The following is a 16,072-nucleotide window of genomic DNA, read 5'->3' on the forward strand; positions in this document are numbered from 1 at the left end:
GCAAATTAATGCGAAAGCGGAGTTCATCCTGAAGAGGTCCATCTCTCACAACTTGTTTGATCATATTATAAGGTGCAAATCAGCTCATGAAATTTGGAGGACCCTTGATCGTTTGTTCAATAAGAAGGATGAAGCGTGGCTACAGATCTTGGAGAATGAATTGGCTAACACCATTCAAGGTAATCTTTCTATTGCCTAATATTTTTTGAAGATTAAGAACTTATGTTCAGAGATCTCATTATTAAATCTGGATGAGGCTATCTCTGAAGCACGAATGAGAAGAATTATCATTCGTGGTTTGAAGAAAGAATATATTCCTTTTGTTACATCAATTCAAGGATGGGCTCAATAACCATCCTTAGAGGAGTTTGGGAATTTGTTGTCATCTCAGGAGCTACTAGCCAAACAGATGGCTAGTGTGTCTATCAAAGAAGGGGAAGGAAGTGCTCTTGTTTCTAACAAGAGGAATTCTAAAGAAATACAAGAGCGAAGTGGCTCAAGAGAGATGACACATTCTCAACTCCACGAGGGGTCAAGCTCACCAAAACAGAAGGAAAAGTATTCTAATAACGGTAAGAAGACTATTAAATGTTATCGATGTGGAGAAGTAGGACACATAAAAATATTTTGCCGAGCCAAGGAAAGCAACATGGCTCAAATTGAGAGAGCTCCTGAAGAAGAAGACTGGGGAAGGTGCTTCGTAGCTGAGACTCGAGTAGTAGATGCCTTGGCTTCTCTCAATTTCATAAGAGGCTAGATCGTGGATTCAGGATATGGACACCATCTCACTGAAGATGAATCTAAATTTTTCAACTTCCAAGGAAACAATAGTTTTGATGTCATTGTGACAGCAGATAATACGGTCCATCACGTGGAGAAGGAAGACACTAGTGTCATCAACACAAAGCAAGAAAATTCTGAAGATGTTCAGACTGGTGACGTGGTAGCTGCTACCGAAGAAATCAACGAAGCAGATCCTGAAATTGGTAATAAAAGTCTGGACTTGGAGGATGTTGAAGTAGATCCTGAGCATGAAGTTTCTGAAACTATATATGATAATGGTGACTATTCTGGAGAAAACATTAAGGGAGTTGTGGTGGAAGTTGAAGTTTCTGCCATATTAGAGTCAATCACTAGCTCAGATCAAATACTGGAAGCAGATGGAGAAGCTGACGGTCAAATAAATGAAGAGGTTGACCTTGAAGGCTCAATTTCATATGGAGAGACAGATAATATGGTTCTCGGATGCTCTGAAGCTGACAAACAGTTTATTGAGGAGTTGGAAAGAAAATCTAGTGGTGGATCCTATGTTGGTGTTGAGTCTTCGAAGGGAATTCATCATCAGATCGTCATCGACTCATATGCCTGTCCAGACAATACAATTGTCAAGGATCTAAGAGAAAAGAAGTAGGGGGTGGGGTGGGTGGGTGGGTGGGTGGGGGGGGGGGGTCTGGAAACTCCAGAATGTGAAATTCAGCATGAAGATGATTCACGTGGTTCGCAAAGGCCAAAAAGAAATCGTGGCAAGTCTGCCTGCTACAGAGATAAAAATTTTATCAAGAAGTATTCATGTTTCTTTGGAGACCCAATTATTAGCGGAAAACCATCATCATTTGAAGAAGGAAAAAGTTTCAGGAAAACATTGCTGAGATCTTCACCAAGGCACGTCCAAAATCTTCGTCTAAGTTCTTCTGCAACAAGCTCGGGGTAGTTTCCAAAAAATCACTTTAAGGGGGAGTGTGAAGAAATAAAGTTGATTTTTTGGAGGTACAAAAAATTCTAGATATTTAGTATGGGAGCTAGAATAGTTTAGTGTAGGATCTTGAATAATTATCTTAAAGAAAAATCTAGATATTCTAGAGTAATGGTAGAAGATAAAGTTTATTAGATTTTTCTTGTAAATGTATCTAGAATAATTTCTAGAACCATCCCTACACAAGTATAAATAGGGGTGGCCTTAGTCATTTGTAACCAACCCATACAAACCCAACACAACCCACTTCAAAGCAATTCAAGTAAATACTTCCTTTCCAAAGCTTCCTCTTCTTTAGTTGAATCTTTCGATCTTAGTTAACGATTTTGGGCTAGCAGAAGGTTTCTCCGATTTACTTTTCTTCTGCTATATTTCTCTACAAAATGACACAACTATGAAAAGTTGTACCTAATAAAGGTAATCAGGGAGAGATAATCGGTGTTTTGTGAATAACCAGTTGAGAAATAAGCGATTACAAAAAAGCACGGAAGCATGACTAGCAATTGAGGAGTTTTGCAATTGTTGGACCAGTTGAGTGAAGTACTGTTATCCATTCCCCGTAAAAATTGAAAAAAAAAAAAAAAAAAAGAAGAAGAAGAAGAAGAAGAAGAATCCTAGATAATATAAGAGGATACAGGGAAAAGTAATACTCGTTGATTATTTGCTTAAATAACTTTGCTGAGGGATCAATTAAGCAAATAGAATTTAGTCAGAATTATTTTAAGGAAAGAATACATCAGAAGTCCTTTTGTGCAATGAAGTACTTTGAGTTACTATAGAAATACAATTCCTTTTGCAGACCGTTTAGAAGACAAAATTATGCATCCGACTTCCTTTCTTTGCAAGAAGATTGCTCAAATTTTCTTTACTCATGAAAATTAAGCAAGTCTAAAATGTTAAATGATAGCCAATCACAATTGAGATATCATGAGAGGAACAAACCACTTATTAATTCTCAACTCAAAGAATACATCAAATTTATTAGTACTAAATAAACATTCTAAGGAGAAAAGCTACCTTATAAAAACATAAGAATTAACAACTAAATTATTATATTCTGAAAGAAAAAAACTAAGACTAACAAATGGCCTCCACCACGAGCCTCTTGGCAATATTGTCACAATTAGTCGATCCAACAACACTTTCAGATGCAGCCACAGAACAACTTTCTTTTCCAACACATTCCTTTTGTATGATAGAAAGTACATCTTTGTTGCTTCCACAACTGCCCTTTGTAAATGAACCACAAGTACCTTGTGTATCACCATAGTTGGCAAACTTTATAGCAGAAATTGGTCGACCTTGGCATGATATGTTCATCATTTTCTCTTCGTAAGCATTTCCACATGCAGTTCCAACTCTAATTGTTTGGAAATTCACAAGTGATGGGTTGCCTCCGAATTCTTCGAATAAGACTAACTCGTTCTCGTCATCGTTAGACATGAATGAACGTGGAACATGGTACCTACAAAAATAGTTAATAAGTGAGATTAGTATCTTGTTACTACGGCTCAAAATAATACATTTTTGGACCGCTCAAGAAAATAATAGCAGCAAATGTATGCATATTAAAGTATAAATATACATACAAAATACATATCACTACAAGAAAGTATAGAAATGACAATAAAAAATTTAATATTGGCAACAAATTAGTTTTATTGTTGGCAAATGAACTTTTTAGTTGCCAAAGAATTTAATTTTATTGCCATAGTATTGATTATTATTGCAAAAAATACTTTTGGCAACAACAAAAAAGGTTGTTGCAAGTTATTGCAATAACAACCATTGGGAAAAGTCTATGCAACAATAATCAATCTATGGCAATAAAAAAAAATTGTTGCCAAATATATTTTTTCTTGTAGTATATGGTATATATAAATGTACATATATACATAAATATGCATATAATATACATAATTTATCTGTATATTTTGTATATTTTGGCTAGTGTCTGTAATTAAAATCCGCCGACATGCCAGACATGTAAAACAAAGTCGAAGTATATGATGAGTTAAATTTAACCATTGAAATATGTTTCACTAACCATCTTTGAGTAGGCTGACCACAGTTGGAATTACATTTTGAATCACTGTATGGACCGCGATAATCACAAGGGTCAGTAGAACAACCATCTTCTTCTGCCATATAACTTGGCCAATAACGACCAATGCTTTCACCATTCACCCATGCTAACCCCTTCCCCAAACCTTGTAAGTCCAACACCACTGGATCATTCCCTAATGGGGCTTTAAAAGTAGCCTGATACAAAATGAAATATAAGATTACAAGGTAATCCATTTAATAAACATTGATTGGTAACCTGCTGTTTATTAAAAATAATGGAGAATTACTTTATGACCACCAAGACTGTAGCCGGAAAATATTATGTTTTGCATATACATATTTAATACATAATATACATATAATATCCATAAATATACATATTATATGCATAATTAGCATATATGTTATGTATATGTTTTGGTTAGAGCCTGTAATTAGTTTCGGCCGACAAGGCAAAAACGAAAAAAGCCCAAAAAAAAAAAAAAAAACTGACATGCTATTACAGGTCAAACAAAATTGATCATAGTTAATGATAATATAGTTGAATATAAACTTAAATGAATGGAATTAATGAAAATATAGTTGAATATATTAATAATAACGGTTTTGAAGAAGCAATGTCGTCCATAGACAATGTGGATGATATCATAAAAAAGTTCAAGGCAATAAAGAGTTCTCAAAGGAAGTAAGAAGAAAAAAAAAAGAGTAATGGATGAGATATGTGTGTTACCTTGTACCATGTCATCATCCTATTAATAGGAACATCATGGGATTGCCATTGAGATTTGCAGCAAATAACTTATTCTCAATTTCATGCAAACCAACCTTGTAAGACCATTTGTGTGCAGAAAGATCTTTAACTACACGCTCATCACCATTTATTCCAACTATTTCCACTGGACCAAGCACTCCAGTTTCAGTCAAATCAAATCCAGCTCCATAGTTCTGTTATATCCAAAATATAATGTATTCAGTTGTTAACAGAGACTAAATAATCTGAAAAATATAAATATACATACAATATATATATTATATACACCGATATACATGTTATATACATATTATATACATAATCAGTGTATTTTTTTTGGCTAACGCATGTAATCAATTTCAGACGATGGGACAAAAATGAGAAAAACCTTTATATTACTAATGTATTTTAAATGGTTCTAGCAGGTTATTTACACTTTTGAGTTGTCGATCACCTTAATATAATAGTGTGAAGAAATATACACGGTCGCTGTATAGAATTTAAATTCATCTATTAAATTACCCGGAGGCCAACAGTGGCACTAAGCAGTGCGATCTGATTCTTTCCGGGTTTCAATTTAATCTTATTCTCAAAGACATAATCAAAGATTCCATATGTTGCCCATTTTGATCCTGCAAAAAAAAGTTAAAATTAAACAAAGCTAAGATTTTAGCAAGCAGTTAGTTAGTCAGATAAACAAATGAAATAGTAACAAAGAAAAAATAGAAATATTGTAAATATATACCTAGATATTGGCCATTTACATAGACATGTAAGATGTGTCCAGTCCCATTCACTCTAAGGCTCATATCATCACTCCAGATTGGATCATCTTTGCCTAGGTTAAAACTGTTTTTAACACAAAAGAAAAATAATAAACTTCAGAATTGTAACTAGAAACAAAATTATAGTCCAAATTAAAGAAAACCAAAAAGAGAAATTAAATTACCTTGTCATGTACCACATATAGTCACTAACATCATTAGCTACCTTTTGATCAAGCAATTGATTTGCAGAAATATGACCCTTTCCAAGTAGAACAGTGTCATCAAGTTTCTCAGGCCTCCATGACCATTGGAGAGTTTCTCCCTCATTTGACTTCTTCACCATGACTGAAGTTTGAGTATTCACCTGTAATGTTTTGTCATATGTTAACTTAACTTGAGCCTGGACTGTCAACTAAAATAATAGCTGGCATATGTATATGGTTTGTGTATTAAGTAGACGTCCGGCCATAGATTCTAAATATTTTTCACTTCATTTGGAATTTATGACATTTGAGTTAAAGATGGAGTTATGTTTAGTTATATTTTTTGCAAAGAAGAGAAGAGAGCACTTTATTTGAAATTTATGAAGATGGAGTTGGAAAACAGGTATGGAGCACTTTTCCAAATTCAGAATCCAACTCCAATTTGGACTTGGAAATTTTATGACCAAACAATTTTGAAATAAAGTGAATAAAATATTCCGGGAAAAAGTGAATAATTATCATGCTCAAACGGCTCCTTAGAAATATACATATAATATACATATTTTATACATATAATATACATAATTAGTGTATGTGTTTGTATATTTTGTCTAGTAACAGCAATTAATTTCAACCGTGGGGCCAAAAATGAAAAAACCACAATTTTCTTATAATGTCAGCAAATATAAGTTAAATCCATTTTATTTTAATTTAATTTGAATGTAGCAAAAGGTTTTAATTAATTACCTTAGCTGTGTTGTAAACCTCAGTTTTGCAATCTGGAAGAATGCTAACAGACCAAGCTGGAACATTGTACTTAACACCTTTATAGGTGGTGGTGGCATCCGTGGTTGTATTTCCATTGCTAAAAAAGCAGCTTGATTTATCTTCCAAAGCATAAACAGTAACCTTACCAAAAAAAGCATTAACAGAAAAATATTTAGACAAATATAAATAATATCGATGATATACTGAAATTTTTAACCAACATACCGAAACAGAATTTTCCATATCAGTGTTTGTAATGTTTCCACTGGTAAGAGTTTTCTCCATCGAATGCAACACATCATGAAGCTCTTTCAAATGGCCATATTTTGGTTGATTCAAAGTTCCTTAAGCAATGAAAAAAAATTAGTCAATTGAGAATTGCAAATAACATTACACTGGAAAAAAGGTAAAAAGTTCGTTATTTTACCAAATTCATTAAGTGGTGCATCGTAATCATATGTTGTGGTAATATATGGACCACCTGCTGTTCTGCCAAAGTTTGTACCACCATGATACTGCAAAATTTACAGTAAAATTATTATTATTATTACATAAAATATTAGAAGTAAAAGAGAATTAAAGAGAATTGTATCATATGGTTACTGACCATATAGTAATTTTGGAAAGTTCCACCAGTTTGAAAAAATCTTGCAACAGCATATGCAAGGTCCTCAGCTGTTCTAAGAGGATCTCTGCCACCCCAATTCTTGAACCTTTATGAGTGTAAGAGTTATATGTAAGTTAAAAAATTATTTGAATTAGAGATCATAATAAACAAAAAAATATTTTTTACAACTTACCATCCAGTCCAGTTTTCAGTCCACATCTTTGGGCTATTGGGATTGTTAGGAGTAAACTGATCACAGTACCAGCCATTGCAAGTATTTATCTATCACAAAAATATGACTTTATTCCATCAATACAACAAAAAAAGCAATATATACTCGGCAACAACCTCTCTACCTCCACGAGGTAATACATATAATACATGTAATCAGTGTATGTTTTGTATATTCTAGCTAGCATCCGTATTTAATTTCGGCTGACGGGCCAAAAATGAAAAAAGTACAAAGAAAAATACCATGGGTTGGGGAGCATCACTCTGCTGGCACATGATCCATGGAACACCAATATTAAGAGATTGAGCCATGTTAGCACACCAATCAACATAAGCTTTCCCAGCATCTCCATAACATGTCTCTACATTTTCATACTCATTCTCAATCTGTGCAAGAATAATAGGACCTCCTTGGAATGCAAACAGCTTCTCTTCTTTCACCATGTTAACTATCAATTTTGTAAAATTCTTCATCTCATCCTAATTAATTACACCAAACTTTTCATTAGTGCCATGAAAATTATCAGTATTACTTTATTACCTATGAATTACTAGATTCTAAACTAGGAAAATTACAGCCCAGTACCTCTGGGGATCTAGTTTACAAAATAGCCAGCATAGATTTTGAATATTTATATTTAGATAAACATATATTATACATATAATATACATATTATATGCGTATAATATACACTATGTGTATAATCTACATATTAGTGCATAAATTTTGTATATTTAGGCTGCTGCTGGTAATTAAGTTTAACTAAAGGGACATAAACGAAAGTATCTCTTCTAAATTTGACTTTGTAAATTAAAGCCCGTGTATTACCATACCTGCATTGCTTATCTTCGTACCAAATGACCCATTAACAGTAGCTACAGTAACTTCTTCTTCCTCTATAAGAAGTGAGAGTGTACTGAAGCAAACATGTCTTCGCTGACATGTCTGCTTGCTGCAGAGGGTACTTTCGGAAATTAAATTTATATGCTTCAAAAGCATTGTACTTACAGCTTTATCACTTGTACATGATTGTATGAATTTGCCGCAGCCTCGGGACCACTTCAATTTACTGCCATGGGTCCCACATTTTTTATTTTTATAAAGTCGGTCCCACATTGAATACCTCAACTTGACATTCAACTCCCGAATTTGTGACTGTTTCGCTCATGTACTGCTGCCCTCATGATATTTTAAGTCTTTCTATATTTTTTTGGCTTTTTTCATTAGTCACTATATTATTGGGGTACTTATATAATAAATCACATGTTGTTATATAAGAAATTAAATCCCAAATGCTAATTAAATAAATTACTTAGTTAATAGTTATTCCGCTGTGACAATTTGGAAATAATTAATTTAAGTTTATCATTTTATCCATAATGAGAAGCTTTTAGTCACATAAATATATTATGCCATGTTTAAAATCACAAGTTTTAAATTTTTTATTTACATATAAAAACCACAAATTCCAAAAATCTATTTTCTTAACTTCATAAGAATTTCAAACAATACAATAAATTTTAAATATTTATAACAATTAACTCGTAATCAGTAATGTAATTAACGATATCAAACTCAAATAGACATACAAATATAGAGAGGGGTTTGAAGTTCTTTGATATGATTGTTTCTTAAAACTTCCTCATGACTTTAGGTAATTAAACTTGGTGGACTTCCGTGCTTTAAACTTAAATTTGTAAGTAAAACATTTAATATTTTTTGCCCAAATTACTTAATCAACACTGTTTAGAAAATTTAAATTTATGAATACACATTGGGCCCGTGCACAGCATGGGCTTCTTCTCACTAATCTTTTGCCAGTCAGTTACATTACTTCATTTTTTTGAAAGTACTAATGTACCCCTTATGACCCAAATATAATAAATTGAAATGTTGTGGTTTTTCGGTAAATTCACATGCACGGGAAGGTCCTTGCATTCCCTCCGATTAATAGTTGTATAGTATATATATGTATATATAAGTTAAACAAAAACCAAATAAGTTATTGGCCGGATTTCTTTGTGCTATTCTAGAAAAAATTCTTATTAATGTTAATTGATTATATAATCTCAAACAAAAATTATGCATTTGCTATTTCTTAAAATATTTTTCTATTTATGAATCTGCCTAAATTCTTTTACTTGTCCAATTATCGATAAGTGTATGTTTAAAACATGGTCAGTAAAATAATTAGCTCTCTATATTCAGAGCTTCATTTTATTATGGTTCGCTATATATGAACATAAAGCTTGTAGAAACTCAAATTTCTACAAAAGTATGGGATAGATTACTACATTGGTTGAATATTGTTCCGCAAACTAGATTGACCTGGCTAGATCACTACCACTGGATATTGCATCATACGAAAGGGAAGACTGTCCAGGCAAAAGTACTAAAAATGGTGTATGCTGAGTTTATCCACTACATTTGGCTGGAACGAAATGCTTGAGTGTTTGAGAAAGTGGAGAAGACAGAGGATATAATTGCCCAAAGCATTGCATGCTGCTGCAACATAAGAGCTTTACCTGCTAGTAGGATATATTTAGATAACTGCATGTTCTGATTCTAGAGTTAGCGTAGAAGGCTTTGCCTTAGCAATTTTGTTTGAGACTATGGTTGGATGTGTTATCTAGCTAGTTTTGTAAATATTCACTTGGTGATTAATGGAAAAAGTTAGTTACCAAAAAAAAAAAAAAACTCAAATTTCTCAATTTTTATGGAATTTCTTAATACTTCAAACATAGATGCATAGAAGAAAACTCATTTTCCCTTCTTACTTGAGACAAGAGAATAGCAGTATTAAGCATTAGTTAATAATTTAAAAAGTAAAGCAAGCAATATCTTATTAAAAAATAGTCAATGTAATGTAGATTGAGCCCAAAACATATTTATTCTTTTAATCGAACTCTTATTAGTTCATATTTTTAAATTAAATTTTAAGGGTTCAAAATGACACAAAGTTCAAATATATTCTATATTTAAATAAAAAAATTACTATTTTTAAAATAGTGAATACTCTTAGACTCTTAGGGCCCGTTTGGCCATGAAATTTTTTCACTTTTTCTCGGAAAATATTTTCACTTTATTTGGAAATCAACGTTTGGCGATAAAAATTCCAAATACAACTTATTTGGAAATCAACTTTTGGCCATGAAAATTCCAAATACAACTTGAAGTTGTATTTGAAATTTGAAAAACATCAAAAAACTTGTTTTCACTTTTTTTATTTTCAATACATTCAAACAACCAAATATTCTTTGCAAAAACTATAATCAAACACAACTTCATCTTCAACTCCAACTCTAAAATACCAAATAAAGTGAAAAATATTTGATTATCATGGCCAAACGCCTACTTAGTTTACTTTAATTGCAATTCAAGTAGCAAAAATAGAAAAATCAGTTTGGTGTCACGCTAATTTAAGAAAAGGAGAAATTGAATTGGCCTTGGATGCTACTTTTACAACTTACATATTTGTCTGGTCCAGGGAAAAAAAAAACTTGTCTGATAACCTTCATAAGGAAAGCAACAAAATGGGGCCCACATTTTAGTGATTAAATCAAACTTGCCTGGTTTTTAAGGGAATTCTGTGTTCTCATTGCATAATGTACATCTATTAAGCTGGATTTTTTGTCAACGGACCAAAATGCCCTTGATCGTCCTACCTCTTCACTCTTCTGTATAGAATTTTTGTTACTCCATCCGTTTCATAATAAGTGGTATTTTTAGCTTATGTGTCAAGAGATTGCTCACTCCTAGAAAATTAGAAGTGTTACCTCTAATTAAATGCCTTAAAAAATTAAAGCTGCTTAATGATTCTTGATCATATAAATAAGGGTAATTTTGAAAAAATAGGATCAACTTCTTCTTGAAATGCTAAAGCACCACTTGTTTTGAAACAAAATGAAAAATCTAAAATACCATTTATTTAGAAACGGAGGGAGTAATAAATATCTAAATTATTTCGTTTAATTTGCAAACACTCCTTCGGATTAACTTTCTTGGCATCTAGTTATTATTCCGTCCTCTTTGGGTCATATAATAATTATAGTAATTGCTTACTTTACTATGTCTATAGAGTAGTTATTGAGGCTGAATATGAACGCACTAGTTGATTTTTCAGCTAAACTAGAAAAGATCATGTGTAATTGAAATCATGAGTTGTAATTAATTAACATGATAATAATACCTAGATAGACACCTCGACTTCAACGGTCAAGTAACCACCCCAACTTGAGAATGCACGGCTAGACACCTCAACTTGATTTAAGTTGGTCTCATAAACACGCGCGGAATGCCATGTAGGATGAGTTTGTTTACTGGGCCAACTTCAATCAAATTGAGGTGTCTAGATGTTCATTCTCAAAATTGGAGTGTTTACTTGCCGGTTGAAACCAAATTAAGGTGTCTATCTATGTATGTGTTATGGCTACCTTTTTTTTTTTTTTTTGGCCAAGATATGATAATTACTACTTTATACTAGCTGAATATTACAGTTGTTGAGACTTTTTAAACATATATATGGCTGACTCAAAGTCTTCTAAGTCAATAGGAGGAAAGACAATTTGACATATTTAAATTACAACTTGCAATTTAGTTAGGTTCTATGAATCTTCACTAAAAATCAACGTTGTCAAAGATGACCATCTATTATTGATTACTGTGATATAATTTGTACTACTATGAGAATGGCAATCTAGCTAAGTTCTAGGATACTTCACTAAATTAACAATTATTAGTATTTAGTAGTGATACTTGTACTAGTTGTCAAATTTATCTACCATTTTGAGTGCTAACTTTCTGCAAATCTCTTCATTCACAATTCTTGTATAGATCTCTGAAGGTTCTTAGCTAGAGAGATGGCTGCTTATGCTGCTGTAACATCTCTGATGGGAACTATACATCTTATTTCACAATCCAACTTACACCTAAAAAAGGGTCATAAAGAACATTTGAAATTACTATACGAGAAGGTTGGCTCTCTACTAGAGTATCTTGACAATTCTGATGATGAACCAGTGAAGGATTTGCAAAAAAAGTTCATAGATCTGGCACATGAAGCAGAAGACAAAATTGAATCACAAGTAAGACTGATCGTGGAGAAGGATGAACAGATCCCTGCAATGGCCCATTGGAGGCTTCTTAAGATCTTACGACGAGCTATACATGACATTGGTTTGGTCAAGGAAAAGCTCGTCAAGCAGAGGAAGAATAACAATTTGCATGCTGGAAATCGTTCACTTGGCATTTCTATTTCAGCGCGGTCGTATGTTTCAACCCTTGAGAATGACATGGTGGGGTACAACATTGAACAACAGCACATGCAGGGTCAACTTACCGGACACTCATCCGAATTGGAAGTCATTTCTATTGCTGGGATGGGTGGCATAGGTAAGTCAACTTTTGCCAAAAGAATGTTTTTTGATCCCTCAATTCTAAGCTTCTTTGATGTTCGTGGATGGATTACTGTGTCTAAGGACTATAGTTTAAGAAAGATGCTTCTATGCCTCCTTCAAGATACTACTGGGGTGAAAGAAAAGCTTGATAACTTAAGCGATATTGGAGAATTAGCGGATCACGTGCAAAAAAGTTTAAAGGGCAGAAGGTATTTGATTGTTGTGGATGACATATGGAGCACAGAAGCTTGGGATGAGATTAGAATGTGTTTTCCGGAAAATAGTAACAGAAGTCGGATATTGTTGACTACTCGAGACATGAAGGTTGCTCAATATGCTAGCTTCCCTAAGGATCCTTTTCCAATGCGTTTCCTGGAGCCAGAGGAAAGTTGGAATTTATTTTGCCAAAAGGCGTTTGGCAAAATAGATTGTCCAACTAAATTTGAGAATATTGCAAAGGTAATTGTAGAAAATTGCAAAGGATTACCACTTATGATTTCTGTGGTTGCAGGGACACTATCTAGCAAAAGGACACTGAGTCACTGGACAACAGTAGCTCAAAGTGTGAGCTCATTAGTAAACCTTGATGATTATCAGCGTTGCTCAGGGCTTCTCGCTTTGAGCTACAGTCAGCTTCCGTCACATTTAAAAGCTTGCTTTTTGTATTTTGGAGTTTTCCCAAAAGCTAGTGAGATTTCTGTGAAAAAGTTGATTAGACTATGGGCTGCAGAAGGACTCTTAGAGCCAACGGGGCATGAGGGGTTAGAAAAAGTGTCTGTTAATCTTTTACATGATCTTATTGATAAAAGTCTAGTTGTTGTTAGTAAGCAAAGTTTGGAGGGAAAAATCAAGACATGTAGGATTCACGATCTTCTCCATGATTTGTGCTTGAAAGAAGCTGAAAGCGACAACCTTTTGTATGTTGTAGATCCCCCAATTTCAAGAACATCCATAAGGGTTTGTCCTCAAGGTCGTCGGTGGGTGTCAGTTCATTCGATACCATGCTATTTTTTTTCCGTAATTTCTTTTGATGATCATTCAAAGCGAAGTTGTTTTCCTTCTAGTCTTTTTCATGATCTTACTTATAGCAAAACACGTTCTCTTCATTTTATTTCCAGCGTAATGGAGAGACATCTTGAATTAGGACTAGACCATTTCAAACTTCTTAGAGTATTGGACTTGGACACATTGAGCTTCGGTTATTTCCCTAGTGAAATATTACAATTAGTTTCTTTAAGGTATTTGGCTGTGATCGTTTCCAGGATTTCTACAGATCTACCAATTTCCAATCTTTGGAATTTACAAACTATCATTGTTCCTCAAGATGATCTAGAACGCAGTGGGACCATGTATTTACCAAATGGAATTTGGGAAATGTCTCAATTGAGGCACCTCCACTCTACAAGGATGTATTTGTATTCTCCTTCAGAGGTATCAGCTAATGAAGTTAAGTACCGGGTTCTGGAAAATTTGCAAAGTGTTTCAGGGTTAAGTCCTCATTGTTGCACAAAAGAAATATTTGAAGGGATTAAAAAGGTGAAAAAACTGGGGATTTCGGGCACTGAAGACGAATTTGATAGTGAGGTGAGATGCCTAAATAATCTAATATATTTACACGTACTTGAGGCACTAAGTATTGCATCATACAGCCGTCAACCAGATGATTTGTTTCTTAGGCTTCCATGCTCGGGTTCTTTCCCACCAAATCTCAAGAAGTTGACACTTTGTCGCACTTTTCTATCATAGGAGGACATGAAGATCATTAGCATGTTGCCCAAACTCGAGGTGCTCAAGTTGAAGAGGGATGCCTTTGCAAGTGGTACGGATGTAAGACCAGATGTCTGGGAAGTAACAGAGATGGGATTTCCTGAATTGAAATTCTTGCTCGTTGAGGAGTTGCGTCTTGATTATTGGAGAGCCACTGATGATTATTTCCCATCCCTTGAGTGCATAATTGTCAGAAATTGCCGGTTTTTAATAGAGATTCCTCAAGGATTTGCAGATAGTATGACACTGCAGCTAATTGAGTTATATCAATGTTCTCCGTCCCTTGTGAGTTCTGCTGAGCAGATCCAAAAAGAGCAATTAGAGAGTTTTGGAGACAACATGCTTAAAGTTTATGCCTTTGACACAATTAGAGGTAAGTAAAATAATTTAGAATGAATCTTCAACATCCATTATAAGTTTGAGTTCTGATGAACTGTGTTAAATTGAATATGATGCGATATTTTGTGCAGAACTACGATATTGTTGAATACAATAAGATAAGGAAATTGAATAGTTCATAACATCTGTTACGTCTGATTGTCATATTAGGGCCTTTTATTATGATATATAGGTTCAGTGAAAGAGTTTATAACAATGATTGCATGTTAGATATGTTAGATCTCTTTAAAGTATGTGTAGAATGTGTTATAGTGAGTTTCAAGTCCAGTAATCTCTCATCCTTTTCACATTAAACTTACTGGAGATTCACTTGTAATGGCCATTTTACAGAGTGAGATTATGATGAAGATTTTTGGAGAAGCAAGAGAGGAAGAAACAGAAAAGGATTGAGCAAATGCGTTTATATTTAAAAGAGATCGCCAAGGAATCTGAAAAGCTCATTCAGTTAAACCAAGTGTTGTCTCTCCAGTCTAATTTTTTTTCAGCAAATCCAACAAGAAAAAGGGATGACAACAACACTTGTATAACTTGTGCTTGTTTTTTGCTCTGTATTTTTCTTGTTCCCTTACTATGTATTTCCTTTTTGTACTGTTTTTGTTAGATAGTTTGTAATATATATGAAGTAGGATTGCCCCACAACAGAAGGCAAAAAGAGTCTGAAAACTTTATATATTAAAAGTCTTGGTATTTTCAGATTTTATTTAAAATTTGAATTTAAATGAACACGTCTGTTCATGAAACAAGATGACTATTCAGAATAGACACTTTTATAACTCTATAAATAAGGCCTTCCTAGCTAAGAAAATTTGTGGGTATAATCTGACTTTGTTGGATCCTGAAGGGAATTGCTTGTATTTTTCCCAATATATATACGGGCAAATATCTCTTTAAGGAAAGTCAATTATTCCAAACCTCAAAGCCGTTTCTTCTTCAATTATATTTTCCTATTTTTCTAACAGTTTTTTATATGCGTTATTCGAGCCGAGGGTCTATCGGAAACAACCTCTCTACCCTCAAAATGTAGGGGTAAGGCTTACACACCGCCCTCCCCAGACCCCACTTGTGGGATTACATTGAGTATGATGTTGTTGTATTTTTTCATGTTCCTTTTTCTAATAAAAGGGGTCGATTTTATCATCAATACTTCTCCAGAAAACTAGAATATGACAGCCTGTATGGTATAAAACTCTGTAATTTATATTCAAATTTGGCATGCCTGAAGAGTTATTTGAAGATCATCACATATTGTTGAAGATGTTATTTGTAAATATTCTGCTATCTATTTGTACATTTTTAATTTAATAAGTCATGTTTTCATTATTCCTGGCCTTTTCAATGTCATCGTACACAAGTATTTGTTTT

The 16,072-nt window shown here is 33.6% G+C and overlaps 1 protein-coding gene and 1 pseudogene across 1 annotated transcript; one reads left to right on the forward strand and one right to left on the reverse strand.

Annotated features, from left to right (window-relative positions):
- Window positions 1-2,678: 2,678 nt before the first annotated feature.
- On the reverse strand, window positions 2,679-7,621 carry LOC132611425 (beta-galactosidase 7-like; annotated as a pseudogene).
- A 3,876-nt stretch (window positions 7,622-11,497) lies between these two features.
- Window positions 11,498-15,298, forward strand: LOC132609361 (putative late blight resistance protein homolog R1A-10). The gene is made up of 3 exons (XM_060323316.1): window positions 11,498-14,128; window positions 14,291-14,684; window positions 15,041-15,298. Exons 1-3 carry the CDS (start codon window positions 12,008-12,010, stop codon window positions 15,043-15,045), a joined length of 2,520 nt encoding a protein of 839 aa, XP_060179299.1. The 5' UTR covers window positions 11,498-12,007; the 3' UTR covers window positions 15,046-15,298.
- Window positions 15,299-16,072: the final 774 nt, after the last annotated feature.

Source organism: Lycium barbarum, chromosome 9, assembly GCF_019175385.1.
Source record: "Lycium barbarum isolate Lr01 chromosome 9, ASM1917538v2, whole genome shotgun sequence".
Lineage (NCBI taxonomy): Eukaryota > Viridiplantae > Streptophyta > Magnoliopsida > Solanales > Solanaceae > Lycium > Lycium barbarum.

What these genes read in the sequence shown, in the direction of transcription:
- LOC132609361 (XM_060323316.1), top strand. Translation starts at nt 12,008, where the DNA reads ATGGCTGCTTATGCTGCTGTAACATCTCTGATGGGAACTATACATCTT. An exon ending in AAGACGAATTTGATAGTGAG is followed by an intron (nt 14,129 to 14,290) that starts GTGAGATGCCTA and finishes TTTCTATCATAG; the next exon opens with GAGGACATGAAGATCATTAG.